This window comes from Dendrobates tinctorius, unplaced genomic scaffold, assembly GCF_039654945.1.
Source record: "Dendrobates tinctorius isolate UK_male_01 unplaced genomic scaffold, ASM3965494v1 ptg000032l, whole genome shotgun sequence".
Taxonomy (NCBI): Eukaryota; Metazoa; Chordata; class Amphibia; order Anura; family Dendrobatidae; genus Dendrobates; species Dendrobates tinctorius.
Genome location: NW_027361700.1, coordinates 30,507,373 through 30,532,393, shown reverse-complemented (window position 1 = coordinate 30,532,393; position 25,021 = coordinate 30,507,373). Strand labels below are relative to the sequence as shown.

The window sequence follows — 25,021 nt, the reverse complement described above, 5'->3', positions numbered from 1 at the left end:
AGGGACAAAGGAATGTCCTGGATAGGCTCGAACGGCGCCTTCTGGAGAGCGCTAAGGACGAGATTGAGATCCCACGGGTCTATCGGCGAATAATGAGGAGCCACATGGGCGACCCCTTGGAGAAAGGTTTTGACCTGCGGTAAGGAAGCGAGCTCTCTTTGGAAGAGGATAGAAAGAGCAGAGACCTGGCCCTTGAGGGTACTGAGGGACAGCCCCGCATCTAAGCCAGACTGGAGAAAACCAAGTATAGATGAAATGGAGAAGGACATTGGAAAGACTTTTTTATCATCGCACCAACGGAAAAAAGCCTTCCAGTACCTATGGTAAATACGGGAAGAGGCTGGTTTTATGGCTCTGATCATAGTCTGAATCACCTGGTTGGACAAACCTGATTCTCTCAGGATCGCGGCCTCAATGGCCATGCCGGTAAACTCAGAGACTGAGAATTCTTGTGGTAAAGGGAGCCTTGCGAGAGAAGATCTGTACGGACTGGAAGTTTCCAGGGAACGTCCTCGAGCATGTTCACCAGTTCCACGTACCAAGGTCGTCTTGGCCAATCTGGAGCGACTAGAATCACTGGTACTCCTTCCGATTTTATCTTTTTGACCATTCGTGGGATCAAGGCCAGAGGCGGAAACAGATAAGGAAGTTGGAACTGGGACCACGGAATTACAAGAGCATCGCATGCGACGGATAGAGGGTCCCTGGACCTGGCTACGAAACGCGGAACTTTGTGGTTCATCCGAGATGCCATGAGATCGACGTCCGGGGTGCCCCAACGGTGGCATATCTGATTGAAGACTGTGGGATGAAGGGACCATTCGCCTGACGCTAGGCCTTGACGACTCAGAAAGTCGGCTGCCCAATTTTCCACCCCTGGAATGTGAACGGCGGAGATTGCCGGAACGTAACGTTCTGCCCAGCGGAGTATCTTGGCCACTTCTGACATTACTTGCTTGCTGCACGTGCCCCCCTGGTAGTTTATGTATGCCACAGCCGTGGCGTTGTCCGACTGAATACAGACCGGCTTGCCGGAGAGGAGAGGCTGCCAGTGAAGAAGGGCAAGGAAGATTGCTCTGATCTCCAGAAGACTGATAGGGAGAAGAGCTTCCTGTGGATTCCAGCGCCCTTGGGCCGCTTTCTGATGGAACACGGCTCCCCATCCTAGAAGGCTGGCATCGGTGGTGATGACTTGCCTCTGAGGTGGAAGGAAGGACCTCCCTTGGAGAACTGACGCTGGCAGTGACCACCAAGTGAGGGATTGCCTCACTCTGAGAGCGAGGAGAATGGGACGCTCCAAGGACATCGTGGTCTTGTCCCAGGCTGAAACCAGAGACAGCTGGAGGGGGCGAAGATGAAATTGTGCAAAGGACACTGCTTCCATAGAAGCCACCATCTTCCCCAGAACCTTCATGCAGAACCGAATGGGAATGGGAGTTGGCCGTTTGAGAATTCTGATGCCCTTGGAAAGAGCCGCAAATTTTTCCCTCGGAAGAAAAACCTGGGCTACATTCGTGTCGAATTCCATGCCCAGAAAGGTCAGACGCTGAGTGGGGATCAGAATGGACTTCTCCTTGTTGACTAGCCAACCGAGGTGGCAGAGAGTGTCCAGGGTTATCTGAAGACTCTGAAGGCAGTCCTGACGGGACGAGCCCTTGATCAAAAGATTGTCCAGATAAGGGATGATGAGGATCCCTCTGGAGCGAAGGATGGCCATGACGGTCGCCATCACCTTTGTGAAAACACGGGGAGCGGAAGCTAGGCCGAAGGGAAGAGCCATGAACTGATAGAGATTTCCCTGAATCGCAAATCGAAGATATTTCTGATGTTGAACACAAACCGGAATGTGCAGATAGGCGTCCCGTATGTCCACAGAGCAGAGGAATTCCCCGGGTTCCATGGAGGCTATCACCGACCGAAGAGACTCCATTTTGAAATGAAGAATCTTCACGTGGCGATTGAGCAATTTGAGGTCCAGAATTGGACGAAAGGAGCCGTCTTTCTTCGGGACTACGAAGAGATTTGAGTAGAACCATGTAAACCGTTTGTTTGGGGGGACGGGGACAATCACTCCGGCGGTAAGAAGGGAGGAAATGGCCTGGAGGAACCCCGGAATCTGGGACCGCTATCTCGGAGGCCGAGACAGGAAAAAACATCTGTTCAGGGGGGAAGCAAATTCGATCTTGTATCCGGATGCGACGATTTCTCTGACCCAAGCGTCGTCGACAACAGACAGCCAAGCATCCACGAAAAAGGAAAGTCTGCCTCCTACCCTGGAAGAACTTCCAGGTGGGGGTGACCCATCACTTGGAGGAAAACCTGCCGGAACTGGCGTCTGAAGACCTGGAGTATTGTCCTCTAGATCTCCAGCGGGGAGTGGGCTTGTAAGATGGTTTTTTCTGTTCTCGCTCTCTAGTGGCAGAGGAGCGATCTTGCTGGGCAGATCTGTCCGTGGAAGAGAAGGGACGAAAAGGCCTAAACGGCCGAAAACCCTTTCTATTAAAAAAAGTTTTGGTCGAGACAGGGGAAGAGAAGTGCTTTTACCACCAGTGGCATCGGAGATTAGCTGGTCCAGCTTGGCTCCAAAGAGCCTAGAACCGAGGAATGGCAGATTAGTAAGGGACTTTTTTGAAGTGGTATCCGCATTCCATGACTTTAGCCAAAGGACTCGGCGTATAGCTACTATGTTGCTATTAGCCCTTGCTACGCACCCGACCGCGTCCAAGGAGGCGGCCAAAATGTATTTACCTGCATGGTTAATCTGATCTGCCAGATCTGGCAACTCGTCCTGAGGAGCTGTCACCAAGATTCCCCTGCAAAGAATTTCTGCCCAAGCGGATATGACTTTCGCTACCCAGGCGGATGCGAAAATAGGACAAAGGGAGGCACCGGATGCCTCAAAAATTGATTTAGCCAGAAATTCAATCTGCCTGTCCGTAGGATCTTTAAGCGATGCCCCATCTGGCAGGGATAGAACCGTTTTAGAGGCTATCCGGGAAACTGGCAGTGAAGTCGGTGGGCGGAGCTTGGCGCCAGGCCGTGATTGGACAATGGCAGCAGAGGGGCGCGGTAATAAAAGAGATTGATGCCTCTAAAAGGAAAGGCGTCCTGTGATAGGGTGGAATGGGCGCAAAAAAAGCGCGATCAGGGTGAGGAAAAGAGCGCGTCCAGAGCGGGGAGGAGAGAAAGTGAAAGTGACGCGGTTTCCTCCCCCGCCTGGAACTGTAAACTGAAATGGCCACGGCGCCGGTACATAGAGGTGAGCCTGCGCCACAAGGCTGTGAAAACCCCTCCTGTGATAAAATAAAGTCCCCGCAGATAACTCAGGAGACCGCCCCATGTGGGACCGCTGTGTGCCTCTGCACAGAGGGGAGAGCAGCTGCAGCGTGAGGTGCGCGGCTTGTAGTGGAGAAGGAGGAGCGGGAAATTCAAATGGTGCTCAGAGAAATGCAGGGCTGAAGGGAACGATCAGACTCTTACCTGACGTCCCTGAAGAGGATGACCGCAGGGGCCATGCGAGCAGACAGGCCGCTGGGTCATGCAGAAGATGGCTTTTTCTTGCTGGGAGCGAAGGATAGCTCACTGGCTGCCGCCGTCTTCCTCTCAGCCCTGTCCCGGGAGAGGGGTGAGGAGTTGCTTTGGCAAGGACCGGCCACCCGTCATCAGCCCATAGCACTGAATGGTGATAGGGGAAAAGTCCTGCCTGCGGTACTGAGAGTTGCGATGTGGATGACACCACACTGCTCGCTCAGCTGCCTGGTATGGGAAATCAGGGTGATAACTACACCCTGTTTCCCGACCGAGAACCTGAAAAACAAACGAGAAAGGATTAAAAAGTTCGACAAACACCTAAGGAAAGAAAGGAATTAGTAACTTCGGATCTGAGAAGATCCCGGTCCACCTCCTACAGACACTAAGCACAAACTGAGGTACTTGGTATCTGTCGGTGGGTGTATACTGCCGGGGAGGAGCCAATTTTCTTGTTTTTGCATAGTGTTAGCCTCCTAGCAGCAGCAGCATACACCCATGGTAATCTGTGTCCCCCAATGAGGCGATAAAGAAAAGATTTATGCAAATGGATTTTTCTCAGTGCTTTGAAAAGATCTATTTGAAAATCAACCATATTAAAGTCCTGAGGAATGCAATAATTAAGACCCTTAGACAATACATCTAAGGCACGGTCTGTTAAATTGATGACCAAATTTTGCATGGAATCAGTCTCCTCTATGTTTTCCAGGACACCTGTTTCCTTTTTCGTAAATTGCCGCTTGGACCTTCCTCTGCGGATTCTGCGTCTAAAGGGAATGGTGTAGACTCTGTGATATTTTTCCTATCACCTGGACATGTAGGCGGATTAATGTCCTCATTAGCGCTAGAGTCTGAATCAGTAGTCAAGTAATCCCTTTTGTTGTGTCGTGGTTTTATGTTCTCTCTTTTGAAATTTCTTCTCTTGAAACGAGGATTTGACTGTAAATTTTTATTTTTGTTCCATGAAAAAATTTGATTAGTGTCAAAATCATGTTTATCCCGGATAAATTTATCTTTTTTTCTTTGCTTGATTTCCGTCTGTAAAACCACCAGTTTGCTATCCAATTTCTTATTAAAGGTTAACCATTGCTGTTCTGTGAGTCTTGTTTTTAACTCTTCTTTTTTAGTTTTATTAAGATCCATTTTCACTTGCTCATAATTAAGCATATTCTGTCGTAAAACCAGACTCAAAAGATCCTGTGAACATTTTAGCAAGATTTTATTCCATTCCTCAGAAAATCTTATATTGTCCTGGAACTGTGCCATCGGTTTGAACACTCTTAACCCACGAGGTACTCTGCCACAGTCCTTGTATGATTGCAAGGAATTGTTTGTCCAAAAAAGGTTTATTTCTCTTTCTGCCGCTTCTTGTAGTTTAAATTCTAGTGTCTTGGAACTATATGTCCGTATTTCTCTGAAGCGGCTATGACTGCTAGTTTTATTGCATATGGTGTATGTAAATTATGCTTGTTTTTAATTTTATTTTTTATTTTAGGGTTTTTTTCAAGACACGTTCAGGTAAAGGGTGGAGTTTCTTTTGTTCACACATGTGGTATAAATTAGTGTTTCCTTGAGCCTGAGCATAGGACCTGTTGAAGTGCATTGTGCACGAAACGGCTGTCGTCCGTCTATTTACATCTCTCCCGTGCCATTGCCTGTGCTTTGTCAATATGAAATAAAGTGAATCATTTCAAGAGAACAGTAAGTGCCATCCTGCTGTCTTTTTCTACTATAATGTGTATTTAGTCCTGCCAATAAAGCTTCTTTGAATTTGAATCAGGACTGTGTGCAGTATACGAGGGCTATGTGCGGTATACTAGCAGTGTGTGAGTGCTGTGTGCCGTATACTAGCAGCATGTGAGTGCTGTGTGCCGTATACTAGCAGTGTGTGAGTGCTGTGTGCCGTATACTAGCAGTGTGTGAGGGCTATGTGCGGTATACGAGCAGTGTATCAGGACTGTGTGCGGTATACGAGCAGTGTGTGAGGGCTATGTGCGGTGTACGGCCAGTGTATCAGGACTGTTTGCGGTATACGAGCAGTGTGTGAGGGCCGTGTGCGGTATACGAGCAGTGTGTGAGGGCTATGTGCGGTATACGAGCAGTGTATCAGGACTGTGTGCGGTATACGAGCAGTGTGTGAGGGCTATGTGCGGTGTACGGCCAGTGTATCAGGACTGTTTGCGGTATACGAGCAGTGTGTGAGGGCCGTGTGCGGTATACGAGCAGTGTGTGAGGGCCGTGTGCGGTATGTATACGAGCAGTGTGTGAGGGCCGTGTGCGGTATGTATACGAGCAGTGTGTGAGGGGCGTGTGCGGTATACGAGCAGTGTGTGAGGGCCGTGTGCGGTATACGAGCAGTGTGTGAGGGCCGTGTGCGGTATACGAGCAGTGTGTGTGGGCCGTGTGCAGTATACGAGCAGTGTGTGAGGGCCGTGTGCGGTATACGAGCAGTGTGTGTGGGCCGTGTGCGGTATACGAGCAGTGTGTGAGGGCCGTGTGCGGTATACGAGCAGTGTGTGAGGGCCGTGTGCGGTATACGAGCAGTGTGTGAGGGCCGTGTGCGGTATACGAGCAGTGTGTGAGGGCCGTGTGCGGTATGTATACGAGCAGTGTGTGAGGGCCGTGTGCGGTATGTATACGAGCAGTGTGTGAGGGCCGTGTGCGGTATGTATACGAGCAGTGTGTGAGGGCCGTGTGCGGTATACGAGCAGTGTGTGAGGGCCGTGTGCGGTATACGAGCAGTGTGTGAGGGCCGTGTGCGGTATGTATACGAGCAGTGTGTGAGGGCCGTGTGCGGTATACGAGCAGTGTGTGAGGGTCGTGTGCGGTATACGAGCAGTGTGTGAGGGCCGTGTGCGGTATACGAGCAGTGTGTGAGGGCCGTGTGCGGTATGTATACGAGCAGTGTGTGAGGGCCGTGTGCGGTATACGAGCAGTGTGTGAGGGCCGTGTGCGTTATACGAGCAGTGTGTGAGGGCCGTGTGCGGTATACGAGCAGTGTGTGAGGGCTGTGTGCGGTATACGAGCAGTGCGTGTGTGCTACGTGCCATATGTGAGCTGTGTGTGGTATACAGCAAGTGTATAAATGTTGCGTACCATATACGAGCAGTGTGTGAGCAGTGTACAGCCAGTGTGTGAGGGCTGTGTGCCGTATACAAGCAGTGTGTGTGGGCCGTGTGCGGCATGCGAGCAGTGTGTGAGGGCCGTGTGCGGTATACGAGCAGTGTGTGAGGGCCGTGTGCGGTATACGAGCAGTGTGTGAGGACCGTGTGCGGTATACGAGCAGTGTGTGAGGGCCGTGTGCGGTATGTATACGAGCAGTGTGTGAGGGCCGTGTGCGGTATACGAGCAGTGTGTGAGGGCCGTGTGCGGTATGTATACGAGCAGTGTGTGAGGGCCGTGTGCGGTATGTATACGAGCAGTGTGTGAGGGCCGTGTGCGGTATACGAGCAGTGTGTGAGGGCTGTGTGCGGTATACGAGCAGTGCGTGTGTGCTATGTGCCATATGTGAGCTGTGTGTGGTATACAGCAAGTGTATAAATGTTGCGTACCATATACGAGCAGTGTGTGAGCAGTGTACAGCCAGTGTGTGAGGGCCGTGTGCCGTATACGAGCAGTGTGTGTGGGCCGTGTGCGGTATGCGAGCAGTGTGTGAGGGCCGTGTGCGGTATACGAGCAGTGTGTGAGGGCCGTGTGCGGTATGTATACGAGCAGTGTGTGAGGGTCGTGTGCGGTATACGAGCAGTGTGTGAGGGCCGTGTGCGGTATGTATACGAGCAGTGTGTGAGGGCCGTGTGCGGTATACGAGCAGTGTGTGAGGGCCGTGTGCGGTATGTATACGAGCAGTGTGTGAGGGCCGTGTGCGGTATGTATACGAGCAGTGTGTGAGGGCCGTGTGCGGTATGTATACGAGCAGTGTGTGAGGGCCGTGTGCGGTATGTATACGAGCAGTGTGTGAGGGCCGTGTGCGGTATACGAGCAGTGTGTGAGGGTCGTGTGCGGTATACGAGCAGTGTGTGAGGGTCGTGTGCGGTATACGAGCAGTGTGTGAGGGCCGTGTGCGGTATACGAGCAGTGTGTGAGGGCCGTGTGCGGTATGTATACGAGCAGTGTGTGAGGGCCGTGTGCGGTATACGAGCAGTGTGTGAGGGCCGTGTGCGTTATACGAGCAGTGTGTGAGGGCCGTGTGCGGTATACGAGCAGTGTGTGAGGGCTGTGTGCGGTATACGAGCAGTGCGTGTGTGCTACGTGCCATATGTGAGCTGTGTGTGGTATACAGCAAGTGTATAAATGTTGCGTACCATATACGAGCAGTGTGTGAGCAGTGTACAGCCAGTGTGTGAGGGCTGTGTGCCGTATACAAGCAGTGTGTGTGGGCCGTGTGCGGCATGCGAGCAGTGTGTGAGGGCCGTGTGCGGTATACGAGCAGTGTGTGAGGGCCGTGTGCGGTATACGAGCAGTGTGTGAGGGTCGTGTGCGGTATACGAGCAGTGTGTGAGGGTCGTGTGCGGTATACGAGCAGTGTGTGAGGGCCGTGTGCGGTATACGAGCAGTGTGTGAGGGCCGTGTGCGGTATGTATACGAGCAGTGTGTGAGGGCCGTGTGCGGTATACGAGCAGTGTGTGAGGGCCGTGTGCGTTATACGAGCAGTGTGTGAGGGCCGTGTGCGGTATACGAGCAGTGTGTGAGGGCTGTGTGCGGTATACGAGCAGTGCGTGTGTGCTACGTGCCATATGTGAGCTGTGTGTGGTATACAGCAAGTGTATAAATGTTGCGTACCATATACGAGCAGTGTGTGAGCAGTGTACAGCCAGTGTGTGAGGGCTGTGTGCCGTATACAAGCAGTGTGTGTGGGCCGTGTGCGGCATGCGAGCAGTGTGTGAGGGCCGTGTGCGGTATACGAGCAGTGTGTGAGGGCCGTGTGCGGTATACGAGCAGTGTGTGAGGACCGTGTGCGGTATACGAGCAGTGTGTGAGGGCCGTGTGCGGTATGTATACGAGCAGTGTGTGAGGGCCGTGTGCGGTATACGAGCAGTGTGTGAGGGCCGTGTGCGGTATGTATACGAGCAGTGTGTGAGGGCCGTGTGCGGTATGTATACGAGCAGTGTGTGAGGGCCGTGTGCGGTATACGAGCAGTGTGTGAGGGCTGTGTGCGGTATACGAGCAGTGCGTGTGTGCTACGTGCCATATGTGAGCTGTGTGTGGTATACAGCAAGTGTATAAATGTTGCGTACCATATACGAGCAGTGTGTGAGCAGTGTACAGCCAGTGTGTGAGGGCCGTGTGCCGTATACGAGCAGTGTGTGTGGGCCGTGTGCGGTATGCGAGCAGTGTGTGAGGGCCGTGTGCGGTATACGAGCAGTGTGTGAGGGCCGTGTGCGGTATGTATACGAGCAGTGTGTGAGGGTCGTGTGCGGTATACGAGCAGTGTGTGAGGGCCGTGTGCGGTATGTATACGAGCAGTGTGTGAGGGCCGTGTGCGGTATACGAGCAGTGTGTGAGGGCCGTGTGCGGTATGTATACGAGCAGTGTGTGAGGGCCGTGTGCGGTATGTATACGAGCAGTGTGTGAGGGCCGTGTGCGGTATGTATACGAGCAGTGTGTGAGGGCCGTGTGCGGTATGTATACGAGCAGTGTGTGAGGGCCGTGTGCGGTATGTATACGAGCAGTGTGTGAGGGCCGTGTGCGGTATACGAGCAGTGTGTGAGGGTCGTGTGCGGTATACGAGCAGTGTGTGAGGGCCGTGTGCGGTATACGAGCAGTGTGTGAGGGCCGTGTGCGGTATGTATACGAGCAGTGTGTGAGGGCCGTGTGCGGTATACGAGCAGTGTGTGAGGGCCGTGTGCGTTATACGAGCAGTGTGTGAGGGCCGTGTGCGGTATACGAGCAGTGTGTGAGGGCTGTGTGCGGTATACGAGCAGTGCGTGTGTGCTACGTGCCATATGTGAGCTGTGTGTGGTATACAGCAAGTGTATAAATGTTGCGTACCATATACGAGCAGTGTGTGAGCAGTGTACAGCCAGTGTGTGAGGGCTGTGTGCCGTATACAAGCAGTGTGTGTGGGCCGTGTGCGGCATGCGAGCAGTGTGTGAGGGCCGTGTGCGGTATACGAGCAGTGTGTGAGGGCCGTGTGCGGTATACGAGCAGTGTGTGAGGACCGTGTGCGGTATACGAGCAGTGTGTGAGGGCCGTGTGCGGTATGTATACGAGCAGTGTGTGAGGGTCGTGTGCGGTATACGAGCAGTGTGTGAGGGCCGTGTGCGGTATGTATACGAGCAGTGTGTGAGGGCCGTGTGCGGTATGTATACGAGCAGTGTGTGAGGGCCGTGTGCGGTATACGAGCAGTGTGTGAGGGCCGTGTGCGGTATACGAGCAGTGTGTGAGGGCTGTGTGCGGTATACGAGCAGTGCGTGTGTGCTACGTGCCATATGTGAGCTGTGTGTGGTATACAGCAAGTGTATAAATGTTGCGTACCATATACGAGCAGTGTGTGAGCAGTGTACAGCCAGTGTGTGAGGGCCGTGTGCCGTATACGAGCAGTGTGTGTGGGCCGTGTGCGGTATGCGAGCAGTGTGTGAGGGCCGTGTGCGGTATACGAGCAGTGTGTGAGGGCCGTGTGCGGTATGTATACGAGCAGTGTGTGAGGGTCGTGTGCGGTATACGAGCAGTGTGTGAGGGCCGTGTGCGGTATGTATACGAGCAGTGTGTGAGGGCCGTGTGCGGTATGTATACGAGCAGTGTGTGAGGGCCGTGTGCGGTATACGAGCAGTGTGTGAGGGCCGTGTGCGGTATACGAGCAGTGTGTGAGGGCCGTGTGCGGTATACGAGCAGTGTGTGAGGGCTGTGTGCGGTATACGAGCAGTGCGTGTGTGCTACGTGCCATATGTGAGCTGTGTGTGGTATACAGCAAGTGTATAAATGTTGCGTACCATATACGAGCAGTGTGTGAGCAGTGTACAGCCAGTGTGTGAGGGCTGTGTGCCGTATACGAGCAGTGTGTGAGGGCCGTGTGCGGTATGTATACGAGCAGTGTGTGAGGGTCGTGTGCGGTATACGAGCAGTGTGTGTGGGCCGTGTGCGGTATGCGAGCAGTGTGTGAGGGCCGTGTGCGGTATACGAGCAGTGTTTGAGGGCCGTGTGCGGTATACGAGCAGTGTGTGAGGGCCGTGTGCGGTATACGAGCAGTGTGTGAGGGCCGTGTGCGGTATGTATACGAGCAGTGTGTGAGGGCCGTGTGCGGTATACGAGCAGTGTGTGAGAGCCGTGTGCGGTATGTATATGAGCAGTGTGTGAGGGCCGTGTGCGGTATACGAGCAGTGTGTGAGGGCCGTGTGCGGTATACGAGCAGTGTGTGAGGGCCGTGTGCGGTATGTATACAAGCAGTGTGTGAGGGCCGTGTGCGGTATACGAGCAGTGTGTGAGGGCCGTGTGCGGTATACGAGAAGTGTGTGAGGGCCGTGTGCGGTATGTATACGAGCAGTGTGTGAGGGCCGTGTGCGGTATGTATACGAGCAGTGTTTGTGCGGGCCTTGTGCGGTATGTATACGAGCAGTGTGTGAGGGCCGTGAGCGGTATACGAGCAGTGTGTGAGGGCCGTGTGCGGTATACGAGCAGTGTGTGAGGGCCGTGTGCGGTATGTATACAAGCAGTGTGTGAGGGCCGTGTGCGGTATACGAGCAGTGTGTGAGGGCCGTGTGCGGTATACGAGAAGTGTATGAGGGCCGTGTGCGGTATGTATACGAGCAGTGTGTGAGGGCCGTGTGCGGTATGTATACGAGCAGTGTGTGAGGGCCGTGTGCGGTATGTATACGAGCAGTGTGTGAGGGCCGTGTGCGGTATACGAGCAGTGTGTGAGGGCCGTGTGCGGTATACGAGCAGTGTGTGAGGGCCGTGTGCGGTATGTATACGAGCAGTGTGTGAGGGCCGTGTGCGGTATGTATACGAGCAGTGTGTGAGGGCCGTGTGCGGTATACGAGCAGTGTGTGAGGGCCGTGTGCGGTATACGAGCAGTGCGTGTGTGCTACGTGCCATATGTGAGCAGTGTGTGAGGGCCGTGTGCCGTATACGAGCAGTGTGTGTGGGCCGTGTGCGGTATGCGAGCAGTGTGTGTGGGCCGTGTGCGGTATGCGAGCAGTGTGTGAGGGCCGTGAGCGGTATACGAGCAGTGTGTGAGGGCCGTGTGCGGTATACGAGCAGTGTGTGAGGGCCGTGTGCGGTATACGAGCAGTGTGTGAGGGCCGTGTGCGGTATACGAGCAGTGTGTGAGGGCCGTGTGCGGTATACGAGCAGTGTGTGAGGGCCGTGTGCGGTATACGAGCAGTGTGTGAGGGCCGTGTGCGGTATACGAGCAGTGTGTGAGGGCCGTGTGCGGTACACGAGCAGTGTGTGAGGGCCGTGTGCGGTACGCGAGCAGTGTGTGAGGGCCGTGTGCGGTACGCGAGCAGTGTGTGAGGGCCGTGTGCGGTACGCGAGCAGTGTGTCAGGGCCGTGTGCGGTACGCGAGCAGTGTGTCAGGGCCGTGTGCGGTACGCGAGCAGTGTGTCAGGGCCGTGTGCGGTACGCGAGCAGTGTGTCAGGGCCGTGTGCGGTACGCGAGCAGTGTGTCAGGGCCGTGTGCGGTACGCGAGCAGTGTGTCAGGGCCGTGTGCGGTACGCGAGCAGTGTGTCAGGGCCGTGTGCGGTACGCGAGCAGTGTGTCAGGGCCGTGTGCGGTACACGAGCAGTGTATGAATGCTATGTTTGCAGTGAGTGAGAAGTGGTATAGTCCACCCTGCAGGTTCATATTTTACGCCACTGAAGTGAAGTAAATTACACCATAAACTACTCCAGCCCCTGGTATAAGTAACATTTGTGGTTTGCAGTTTGAAGATGCGCCTCAGTCGCTAAGATGCACACGCTTCTCACGAGGTTTGCTCCTCTACTTCTACCGTTATCAGATTGGTGGGTTTTCATCCCCTGGCACCCCACCGATCATCTGTTCTTAGTGCCGGTGCTGTCCTACACGAATAATGGAGCTGTGCTGCTCTGCAACTGCCAAGATCCGGCCCCCACCAGTACTGAGCAGTTGATTGGAGGGGGTGCCAGGTGTCCGAACCCCACCAATCTGATATCATTAGGCTAGATCAAAGTAAAAGTAGTGAAGCAACCCTTCAATGAATTAGGTGCATTGTACTCCTGTTCTTTCTTCTTTAAAAGGGTTTTCCACTACTTGGACTGTCCCTTATTTTTATATTCCCCCAATTAAAATACAAACTGCCCTCAGAAGCCATCTTTCCAGCTGTGACCGCACCTACTCTCCTGGGGCTTGCATGATGTTCTTATGCTATGTGAGCCCTAAAGCCCATCAGCAGCCGCTTCACTCAGTTTCCTTGGACAAAACGGATTCCCAGAAGAAGTGGGAGCTGCTGATGTTCTCAGACTTCCTCTGAAGAGCATTTTCGTCCGAAGGAAGTGCAAGAGAAGCAGCCGCTGATTGGCTGCAGGGCTTACTCTGCAAGCCCCAGGAGAGCAGGTGCAGTCATAGCTGGAAAGACGCCGGCAGCCGAGTATAGGCGGTTTGTATGTAATAAGGGGGAAGGTAGCAAGTGAGTAGAGGATGTCTAAGTAGTGGCCAACCCCCCTTAAAACTTGCATACGAAATGCCCATCTTAAAGGGAAGGTGCCAGCAAAAAAAATTTTTTTCAGCAATTGAAAAAATGTAAAGAATTAATGTTTACATTTTCTTAAAAAATATTATCATTTGTTTTTAATTTTGCAAAATATGAAAAATAATTTTAAAAAGTTTGTCATTTCCACTTGTTAACACTAGGGGGAGCAGCTACTGAAATTTGGCACAAAGACCTAGTGTACAACTAGCTCACATTACTGCCCTGCAGTAATTATGGGCGGAATCTGCTGACATGGGTGTGATGTCACTCCTCTCCTCCCCTTCTGGGTGTTTGCTAAGGGAAAAGAGAGGATGACATCTAGGAACACAGTGAGCAGCCATTTTGATGGGGCCTGCAAAGTTACTGACTGTCTTTGCATGTAAAGTCTGGATCAGAACAGGCCACCAATCAGCAGAAATGTTTCCTGGATTTCTGTGGAGCAGACGGTCCGTCCATGTGTATAAAAGACAGCGCTCTATGTACAATCCCTGGCACCGAACAGGGCGCCCCCCATAGACCAGCACACTGCACTCCTGAAATACTGTGTGCTGCTGTCACCCTGCTCCTTCCACCATATATCAGGCCCCTGTCGCCTCGCTTTCACACATCGCCAGGACAGGATCTGAGGAGGGGAATGGGGTCTTCGGTCACTGAGGATGGCAGGCAGCAAGGATTCTGGGAGCAGGGGATTCTGGGAGCAGGGTGACAGTAGCACAGAGTATTTTAGGAGAGCAGTGTGCTGGTCTATGGGGGGCACAGAGGAAGATATATGGGGGAGGAGCAGGGTGACAGCAGCACAGAGTATTTCAGGAGAGCATTGTGCTGGTCTATGGGGGGCACAGAGGGAGATATATGGGGGAGGAGCAGGGTGACAGCACCACAGAAATCCAGGAAACATTTCTGCTGATTGATGGCCTGTTCTGACCCAGACTTTGCAGGCAAAGACCCCATTCCCCTCCTCAGATCCTGTCCTGGCGATGTGTGAAAGTGAGGCGACAGGCGCAGTCCGGGGTGACGCTGGGAAGCAGGATGGGGGGAAATGGAGCCATTCAGTAACGATAAAAATGAGGCCCCTCTCTTCAGCTGCCTCACCAGCCCTCCCCTGACTGCATCTATTATCCCTGACCCGTGTGCAGGTGCTCAGCCAGAACCACCCTAGAATGGGTCCCCTTTCTTCAGATAACTGACATAGTGTTCACACATAATACCACTGTATAGATCACACATTATACCACCGTATAGATCACACATTATACCACCATATAGAGCACACATAATATTGCCTTATAGATCACACATAAAACCAGCAGGGTGACAGCAGCACAGAGTATTTCAGCAGAGCATTATCACACGGGATAGGATTAGATACACGGCTCAGCAGTCAGTATCACACAAGAAAGGATTACATACACGGCTCAGCAGACAGTATCACACGGGATAGGATTAGATACACGGCTCAGCACAGTATCACACGGGATAGGATTAGATACACAGCTCAGCAGTCAGTATCACACAGGATAGGATTAGATACACTGCTGAGCTGTCAGTATCACGAGATGATTAGATACACAGCTCAGCAGTTAGTATCACACAGATTAGATACACGGCTCAGCAGTCAGTATCACACAGGATAGGAATAGATACACGGCTCAGCAGTCAGTATCACACAGGATAGGAATAGATACACGGCTCAGCAGTCAGTATCACACAGGATAGGATTAGATACATGGCTCAGCAGTCAGTATCACACAGGAGAGGATTAGATACACAGCTCAGCACAGTATCACACGGGATAGGATTAGATACACGGCTCAGCAGACAGTATCACACGGGAGAGGATTAGATACACGGCTCAGCAGACAGTATCACACGGGAGAGGATTAGATACACGGCTCAGCAGACAGTATCACACGGGAGAGGATTAGATACACGGCTCAGCAGTCAGTATCACACGGGATAGGATTAGATACACAGCTCAGCAGTCAGTATCACACAGGATAGGATTAGATACACGGCTCAGCTGTCAGTATCACATGAGATGATTAGATACACAGCTCAGCAGTTAGTATCACACAGGAGAGGATTAGATACACGGCTCAGCAGTCAGTATCACACAGGATAGGAATAGATACACGGCTCAGCAGTCAGTATCACACAGGATAGGAATAGATACACGGCTCAGCAGTCAGTATCACACAGGATAGGATTAGATACACGGCTCAGCAGTCAGTATCACACAGGAGAGGATTAGATACACAGCTCAGCACAGTATCACACGGGATAGGATTAGATACACGGCTCAGCAGACAGTATCACACGGGATAGGATTAGATACACGGCTCAGCAGACAGTATCACACGGGAGAGGATTAGATACACGGCTCAGCAGACAGTATCACACGGGATAGGATTAGATACACGGCTCAGCAGACAGTATCACACGGGAGAGGATTAGATACACGGCTCAGCAGTCAGTATCACACAGGATAGGATTAGATACACTGCTCAGCAGTATCACACAGGATAGGATTAGATACACGGCTCAGCAGACAGTATCACACGGCCAGAAAGATAAGATGGCAGCCCCCAGTGGCGGCATTAATACAGTAAAAAAAAAAAACATACACACCACTGAGTCAAGTTTAGGGGACAATATAGTTTTATACTATTTTCTTTTTTACATTATGAAAAAAACACGGCACCTTCCCTTTAATGAATAGGGGCTTACCTGTGAAGAAAGCTTCAATTGTCTTAGGGTATAGACGACATGCCGGTGTCTGCCCTGGTGACATTACTTCTAGTCAGTCTGAAGCTGTGGTTACAAGATGGCAGAGCAGGACTGGAGCAGCGCCTGGAAGAGCAGAGGACGGTGGTGGGAGAGAATAGTACTGGGGTTGCGGAACTTGGATTATTGGCGCCACTCCGTCACTAAAACACAGAATCTGCTGGAGAGCTGCTTCACATGGCTCAGTATGCCATAACTGTACAGGATTGCTGTCTGTGGACGGGGCTCAGGAGCGGAGCCTCACATTCTACGGCTGGCATCTGAATCTAACAATAAGGGGAGCGGCGCTCTGGTCGCTGCTAGTAACCAGATGGCAATATCAAGCTCGAACAGCAGGGCTGTGGAGTCGGTAAGCCACAGTTGCAACTCCGACTCCTGGATTTTATCAGGCTCCGACTCCTTCATAAATGGCCACAACAAATTTACTGTTGTAAAATATTAAACATCGTGCTTATTCAGTTTCTCACCATCATATAAGTAATCAGACCACTTAGAGCAAAAACTACATTATTTTACAATTAGAATATAGCAAATAACTTTTCTAAACTGTAAGTAAATATGCAATAAACACTTTTATGCAGTTAATAAGAAATCTATAAATTTGTCCTCAGAAAAAGTATTGCCTCTGTCAGATCCTCCTTCATGGATGCCCTCAAATCTGATCTAATTATTTTGAGAGCAGAGAACAACCTCTCTACACTAACTTGTGTTGGTGGCAAAGCAGTAACCACTCGGGCAACATCTCTGACAATGTCAGGATACAGAGGAATCGCTTGTTGCACTGTTATTTTTCATGAACGGTCAAATTTCTCAATTTCTTTTAGTGCACATGAAAAATTCTGCTGAAATGTACTGGCTGTGTTCCTTGATGAGGATGACTCTTCTTCTATGCGGGAACGCTTTGCACGGTCCTTGTGATCCAAATATTTTTCGAAATTAAATTCTTCATCAGTTGATGATGAGGGTGAAGATGTGGCAGGACGACCAAATTCTTCTTGTTCCTCCTGACTGTTCTGCAACCCTTTCATCCTTACTGCTATTTCAAACAGAGCTTCTTTTCCTTTACTTAGCTGTTGATCATCTAGAAGAATCCGATGCATTGGGTCTACATAAACAGCTGCCAAAAGAATGTTATTTTGTAATAGTAGCTCCTCTCTCCGTTTCATTGATGTAGCAATGCCACTTGCAATTAACCCTCCTCTTTGGGACAGGCGAAACATCAGTTTCTTCCACTCCTTTAAGAAAATACCTGGAGTTAAGTCCTCTGCTTGTAATTTTTTAGTCACTGTAAATGGGTGCTCTAGCAATTTTTCCAGCTCAGTCACCTGATTCCACGGACTTTCATTTAGCGTCAGTTGAGGGTTAGCCATGTCTACAAGAAAGGTTTTCAGTTCAACCAAGCGCTGAATCATTAAGTACTGCCCCATCGTGTGGCTTGATCAATAATTGCCCCTTTTCCAGCACGTCTCTTCAAAATTAAGTCAACTTTAGGGGTTCTGGCAACAGTAGCCAATTTTCTCACCTTGCCAATCAGTGCAGCAGCATGTCCTTCTTGCAGACTGTCTCTTATAGCCAGCTGTAGCGTATGCACAACACAGCGCATGTGATGAATGAAAGAACATATTGACACAGTTTCAACAAGATCATCTAAACCATCATGTTGCTGTTCATCTGAAGCAACTTCAGTTTGCTCCTTAGTTACAATACTGTGTTCCTCTATTTCAAACATTTCTGTGTCTGTGGACCCAGAATGTTCTTCTAGCTGCTGGTCACCATCATTACTCTCATTCATTAGCTTAATAGTACTTATCATATTTGAAGCATTGTCAGTTACGACAGAAAGAACTTGCTCTTTTAAGTTCATAGTCTTGCAGAACCTTTTCCACCAAGACCTGGAGAAACTCACTGGTGTGATGAGCTTTGGTGTCTTTTACTGCCAATGTCTTGGTAACCATTTCATTTTTGTCACAAACAAATCGGACATTGATGGCAAAATAGTTCACTCTGTGACGTGTGCAGGCATCCATTTTAAGAAACAGAAAGCGTCCCTTGAGAGTTTTTTTAAGTTCTTCCTTTTGTTTAAAAGCTTCTTCGATTACTAATTTTCTAATACTCTCTCTCTCCAGAGAAACACCAAGCTTGCGGGCCATTTCCCCATTCAGACACATAAAAGCTGGTCGTGAAAATAATGAAATAGGCACACTATCCTTTACACAAGCTCTATGATCTGTTTTTTAAATGTATCTACTGTCATTGTCACAGTAACTTTGTCACTGACAAAATATCTTGCAACTGATGGCTGCAAAGTTCTCTGCTCCTTTGTTTGGCTGGAAGAGCTGGGCACTGGTTCATTGGTTTGGATGCAGTCTTTCTCATCCACTGCTTTCAGTACTTCTGGATGAAAGCGCTGTAAATGTCTCTTTAGATTAGAAGCTCTGGTAGGAGCATTTTTATCTTTGCCTGAATATGCACTCATCTTGGCTTCACAGCATGTTTTCGTCTGGATCATTTGTCATACACTGACAGACAATGTTTTCTATCTTGAGTGATGGTGAAATGTTCAAATACAGCTGATTTAATATGATGCTTCTTTGACTCTCAGGTTTTTAATTCTGCATTCACAATCCAATTGACAATTGTTTTTCCTAAAAACAATTGTACAAAATTATTGCCAGATCGTACAACTGATATAGTGGTCAGTAATACTGTTATTATTCCTCATGTACTCACAGTTAATTGATGCAAAGTTTGTTGAAAGGATAATACTTCTTACAGTCTTCCTCTTCTGAGTAGCAGGCAGCTGTGAGATGCTTGGAAGACGCACACCTAGTATGATCTAGTCTAGAGGAGGAGCTTTACTACTAAGAATTTGCAACACATTTTCACTTTCATACATTGTAAGTAGGGGGGTTGGGGCAGCATGAGGTTAACCAAGTATAAGATTAGATAAGGGCAGTGGAGAACAGTGACACACAAGAAGTAAGAAATGTCTCTATCTCCAGCAGAACTGCTTATCACTGTTGTTCATAGTTTGATAGAACATATATATTTGAGTAACATTTATAAAATTCATATGAAAGTTCAATTATGAAATATTAATACATTTTTTTTTAAAGCTGGAGTCCGTACATTTTTACCGACTCCGACCAAAACTAACTCTGACTCCACAGCCTTGTCGACCAGCCCGGAATAAGTGGTCTCTATACGACATTGCACGGGATGGGGTACCATGGTAGCTGGGGCTTGATGAAGGCCCCATTCACTGCCTACACAGTACTCCTATGAAGTTCAAAGCTCTGCTTGCTACAATCTACACTAGCTGGCTAGACGCCCACACCGACCCAAGCTTCACTTACATCGAAATTGATGTGAAGTCATCAGCTTTCCAGGTCCATTCCACACAGATCAGAATAGAGCACCTTCTTGTTAGGAAGAGTGGCGCATGTGAACTGCAGCACCAGCCTATGACATCAGACCCCACCGATCACTTATCCTGCACACAGATGATTCCTTGTTTCCCCCCCCCCCCCCCCCAGCTAAACAGCAGTAGAAACCTCTTCCCAGTGGATTGCTACCATGTACTGGATGGGTCATCATATAGATGACAAGGTCACTAGCCATAAAGCTTCCATAGCTGTACATTTGTCACATGACATGCTATTACCACACCTTGTGTAAGAGTATAGATCGATACGAGATGAGTGCCCCACCACGCAACACACGGCAGTAGTTCTGGCACGAGTACCCCCCCACGGTAGTAGTTATGGTTTGGTCTTAATGAGATGACTAGTCCTACCTCCCTCACCTTTACAGAAAGCTGTAGTAGAGAGTTTGATTCTGGACTTCTCTAGTTATCAGCAAACTTTTTTTATAAAAAAAAAAAAAAAAAAAAAATATTATATATGTATGAGGAGGCGAACAATTGTGTCTGCACATACCTACCAGGCCAATAATTAACCAATAATCCGGCTGATTGGTGCTGTTCCAATATGTTGGCACCTGTGTCTGGTATAACTAAAGTTTACAACCCCTATCCCCGTTAGACTGGATGGTTCATTACTTTACTCTGATACAGTAATCAGTCACTGAGTCTTTTATTACTAGGTTTATTTAAATAAGAAAATTAGATACAATAAAAAAAACAATAACAGGACTTGTCGCTTGTTTTCTGCCATTTTACAATGTAGTGCCGACAACAGTAATGAGCAGTGCATCCCCTGCACTGCGGAGCCACATGAGGTCCCTTGTCATTAATTTAAGCCATCAGCGCCCTCCATATCTCACCGATGAGCACTGCAGACCACACCGAGCTGCTGTCAGACATCTTGTCCAGCTTCACGATCCCAGGAGACAGACCTGAATAACCCATTCCTGCAGCTCATCTCACCTCCCCGCTCTGATGTTTTGTGGGTCTGACCCAGTGATGCAGGAGCACCATGACACCCCCAAGGGGCAGAAACTGACACACTGGGCGAGACATTGCTCTGATACAGGAAACCCCGGCGGGAGAAATACAAAATATGACTGCCCCACAGACAGTGCAAGTTACCCAAGTTTATTGTTACAGTCCATGGAAAGAGACGAGTCACAAGGCTGAGGTCTTAAACTTGTGACAAGGGAGAGGCGTGATCATCATCTTCATTGCAAATGCAAGTCCTTCACTGCAGCCAGAGACTAAAAACCATGGACCTTCAGCTGGTCGTCTTTGGCAAGGCCAACCTAGAAGAGGGATCAGGACACATGAAGGCAGACGTCACTACAAGTACAGCAGAATATGAGGTGGGTGACAGACCTCCCACCACAGTTCACCCCCAGATGCTGGGTGTCAGACCACCACCAATCCCAGACAGGTCATCAGTGTGTATTGAAACCCCCTTTAGCCCATACACATTGCATGGAGATGGACATCTGGTGGCAGCTGTTTTTTTTGGAAGGTGGGTGCTCCCTCCAAGAGGAAATGAAGATGGGGCATTTGGATCTACCGTTTCATAACCCCCACACAAGTGAGTGAGCCTGGAGCAATACAGGGAAGAGGCTCCCAATTATTGATCCCTTACATACACCCGCCCAGTGTTCGCTCACCTCGACGAGGAACTGACAGGCATTCTTGCGCTGGTCTCCCTGAAGCTGGATCACCTCTCCGTATTCTGGATGCTCGACGACAGTACCATTGCAAGCAAATTTCTGCAAGAGAGCAGGACGCACCATCAGCACACCACCCGGGCCACCAGCACACTGCCCAGGCCACGTCTCCCGTGTCATGCACCTCGCTGGCACACACACTCACCTTCTTAAAGGCCTTGACTAGTTTCTTCTTGTCGTAGTCATCAGCTATCCCCTGGACAGTAGTGAGGGTCTTCCTGCCGTTTCTCTGCTGAATCCTTATATGGATGGAATCCTCTGTGCCCGCCGGGAGCCAGTCATTACCCTTACTTGCATCAGCAAAGGGGTCTGCAAGAACAATATACGAGCATATCCTAAGAACGGGCCATGTATTCTCACTGACCATGGCAGCTACCTAAAGGGGTTGAGGACAAAGCCAAACAGCACTTATCCTGGATTGCCGTAGCTCCAGCGCTTAGGATACTGAACATCCCCTTTAAGATCTGTAGCCTGACAACCCAATATCTCCCAGCACTGATCAGCTCACATGGGTCACTGCCATCTCTGTACACAGTGGCTTCTTCCTGGATCTGCAGACACCCTAGTTGATTGACATGACTGACATCACCCGACTCATGGACAGTTCCACCACTGCTGTGTAAATACCCGTCGCTTTGCCTGTGACAGTCCTGCTGCGGCCTCGCAGTGTTATACAGGCCCATGTGTGCGCTGTGCCTGCTCTCTAGAAGCAATTAGCGTCCGTGAGAAATAGTTCCGGAATTAGGCACGTCCCCTTTAAATGACGTCATGCCTTAGGGAAACAAAGGAAAGGGGCGGGGGCTAGATTAAGTACCCAGCGCGGCCACGCCCCGTGACGTCAAAACGCAGATAAAGGAGCTGCGACATAGCTGCTCCCCAGGCTACGGCCGCCATCTTGTCGCCGCCTTATAGCCCGAGACTAACGACCAGGCACCGGCGGAGCTGTCCTACTCGGAAGGATGGAAGAGCGGTATTAGTCTAGCAGAGGCCGGACACCAGAGGGCAGTAATAATGGGACTTTACAGCTACAGTCACTCGCCGATATCGGGCGAGTCCCAGGGAACCGCGTCGGGACACCAGTATCGCTCGTCCGTTAGTCACGCCGGCTCTAATAACACACAACCGTATTAGAGACGGCCACTCACCGAAGGATTGGAGGTTCTGGATAGCGGACATACGATAAGATGAGATTTCCTCGGTGAGAACGGAGCGCAGGCTGCGGCTATCAGAGGAGCTTGTGTAACACGTACGCAGGAAACCGGCGGCAGCGCCTTTTATACTGCCCAGTGACGTCAGCACGTAGCCCCGCCTATGCTTGTCGCTGTTTTCATAATACCTTCTGTGTGACGTGGCGTTGCTGGGCGTGGCTGACGCAGCAGCGGCCATTTTACTAGAGGGCAGAGGTTGTCTCCGTGACGCTTGCCATTGCCTAGTGCTGTAATGAGCAGTTGCCAATAGCAAGGAACACAGTGAAAATAGGACGGAGGCTATGAGGGTGGGTAACATGAACGACCGCTAAAGAGAGTAAAGATGATCTTTATTATAATAAAACTACAAATTATGCCCGGAACAAAAGTGGCAAATCAGTGTCTGGCAGAGAGTAGGCAGGATGTTACTCTCCCTAAATAATGCACCCTATAGATACCCCTGCCTGACTGCTGAGGTTGGCACCGTGTATAAGCACACAACCGTGGCGCCCCCCACTGTACGGCGGCAAGCACTGCACATGTAACTGACAGAACAGTGGGCGTCTGGCAGCAGAACGTCTGTGTCGCCTACAGCTCCTTCTCTACATAGAATCTCATAAGCACCAACTGCCGTCTCCTATCTCAGTAGCTGAAAGTCTGCACTGAGCACACCGCACGCCATATTATTAGGCAAACGCTATTCTTCTTAGATTTTCTTGCATTTTGGATATCAAGAAAACCTCCCAGATCTATTGTTTTGATGTGTACGACCTCTCGGCCTCAGATCTTTTGCTTGATGATACTCCAAAGGTTCTCTATAGGGTTGAGGTCAGGGGAAGATGGTGGCCACACCATGAGTTTATCTCCATTTATGTCCATAGCAGCCAATGACTCCGAGGTATTCTTTGCAGCATGAGATGGTGCAGTGTAATGCATGAAGATGATTTTGCTCCTGAAGGCACGTTTCTGCTTTTTATACCATGGAAGAAAGTTGTCAGTAAGAAACTCTATGTGGCCGGAGAGTAGGTCTATGCACAGCTACAAAGCCTTAGGGCTCGCTCACATTAGCGTAGCAATCGGACGAGTGCAGTGCGAGAAAACATTGCATTGCACTCTGACCAATGTTAGGCTAGTCGTCAGTGCTCATCTGCATCATTTTACAAAATCCACAGGGAGAAATCCGCAGCACCTAAAAACTACGTGGGCCTCACAGTCTGTACCGTCAGAATAGAATTGATATATAGATAGAAATATGTCAGGGAGATATATAATCAGTGCATTGGTTGTGTAGTTTTCTGCACTTGTTTTTAGCAAATAAACAAATGGAAAAGCAATGGCTTGGGCCCCCCTTCCCCTATTTTTACTAACCAGCTGAGGGAAAGCAGACAGCTGTGAGCAGGGGTTATTACTTTGGGAAGAGGCCAATATCTGTGGCGCTTCCAAGCCTATTAATAACAGCTCACTGCTGTCTGCATATCCTTTATTGGTTATTAGAAAAGGGGAAACACTCCCATAAAAAAATGACACTGGGTCTTCCCTATTTTTAATAACCGTCAAAGGCTAAACAGACAGCTGCGGGCTATTAATAATGAATAATGACACCTTCCCATATTAATAGCAGAAACCCTCAGCCGCCTCAAAAATGGCAAATCCATTAGATGTGCCAATTCTGGTGCTTAGCTACGGCTCTTCCCTTGCCCTGGTGCTGTGGCAATCGGGGTAATGGTTTTGGGGTTGATGTTAGCAGTGTAATGTCCGATGACATCAAGCCTAGGGGTTAGTAATGGAGAGGCATCTGTCAGATACTCCCCATTACTAACCCAGTTGTCAAAACAAATAAACATACATACAAACATCGAATCACTCCCCTCATGATTACCCTCATGTACCCTTTTATTAACCAAAAAAAAAAAAATCCACCGGGTCTGCCGTAAATTCATAATATGGACGTCCCACGACAATCCCCAACTCTGCTACATCCTGAGGCTGTGATGAGCAGTGACATAAGTAATGTGACTGCTCACCATGGCCGACAGAACACACTGAGACTTGCTTGAGATCAGGGGTCGTCATGGGCCGTCTATATTTTGGATTTACGGCGGAATCTGCGGATTATTATTTTTTTGCTAAGAAATGGGTAATCGTCAGGGAGAGCTATTTATAATTAAAGGACTTTGTGTGTGTGTTTATTTCTTTGACTATGGGGTTAGTAATGGGGTGTTTGGCACACACTTTGAGGTTCAAGGACTCCAAAGGCACCAGCCGCTCCAAATACTTCTTTGCTGCATTGTAATGGTATTTTAGTAGCTGCTCTCTTAGGCTGATGAATTTGTCTGGCAGAAACCTTCCTCATTATGCCTTTATCTACACAAACCCGTCTGTGATGTGTATCAGCCGCAAATCACACTTAAGTTTTTTGTGAAGTATCAAATGTTGTCATACCTTGTCCAAGGCATTGCACTATTTGATGATTTTTGTCAGATCCTTTTTCTTTCCCATAATGCTTGAAAGCTGTGGCTGCTTAATAATGTGGAACATCCTTCTTAAGTGTTAGGAACGGCGGAACGCACTAAAATAATAATAAAGTGCGTTCGCCGCTCGGGGTCCACCATGCAGTAGGTGTTACAACCGCTGCAGAGTAATGGCAGACGAGCAATATGGTGATATAATGCGCACGGGTTAGACTTCACCTGAAGTGCGCAGAGCGGGCTCTGTTCACACACAGAGGCGCCG

General features: G+C 49.8%; 2 protein-coding genes across 2 annotated transcripts in view; both read right to left on the bottom strand.

Moving 5' to 3' along the window:
- The window catches only part of LOC141086552 (gastrin/cholecystokinin-like peptide), a 93,111-nt gene extending 76,900 nt beyond the window's left edge, over positions 1–16,211 (bottom strand). Inside the window, exon 1 of the mRNA XM_073572695.1 lies at positions 15,903–16,211. Within this exon, the coding sequence (XP_073428796.1) occupies positions 15,903–15,966 (64 nt within the window). The 5' untranslated portion in view covers positions 15,967–16,211. The remainder of the gene's footprint in view (positions 1–15,902) is intronic.
- Positions 16,212–20,049: 3,838 nt separating this feature from the next.
- On the bottom strand, positions 20,050–22,404 carry LOC141086551 (eukaryotic translation initiation factor 1-like). The gene is made up of 4 exons (XM_073572693.1): positions 22,247–22,404; positions 21,247–21,410; positions 21,042–21,143; positions 20,050–20,678 (listed from the first exon to the last, which is right to left on the bottom strand). The coding sequence occupies exons 1-4, from the start codon at positions 22,275–22,277 to the stop codon at positions 20,634–20,636; spliced, it is 342 nt and encodes a 113-aa protein (XP_073428794.1). The 5' UTR covers positions 22,278–22,404; the 3' UTR covers positions 20,050–20,633.
- Between the last annotated feature and the right edge of the window lie 2,617 nt (positions 22,405–25,021).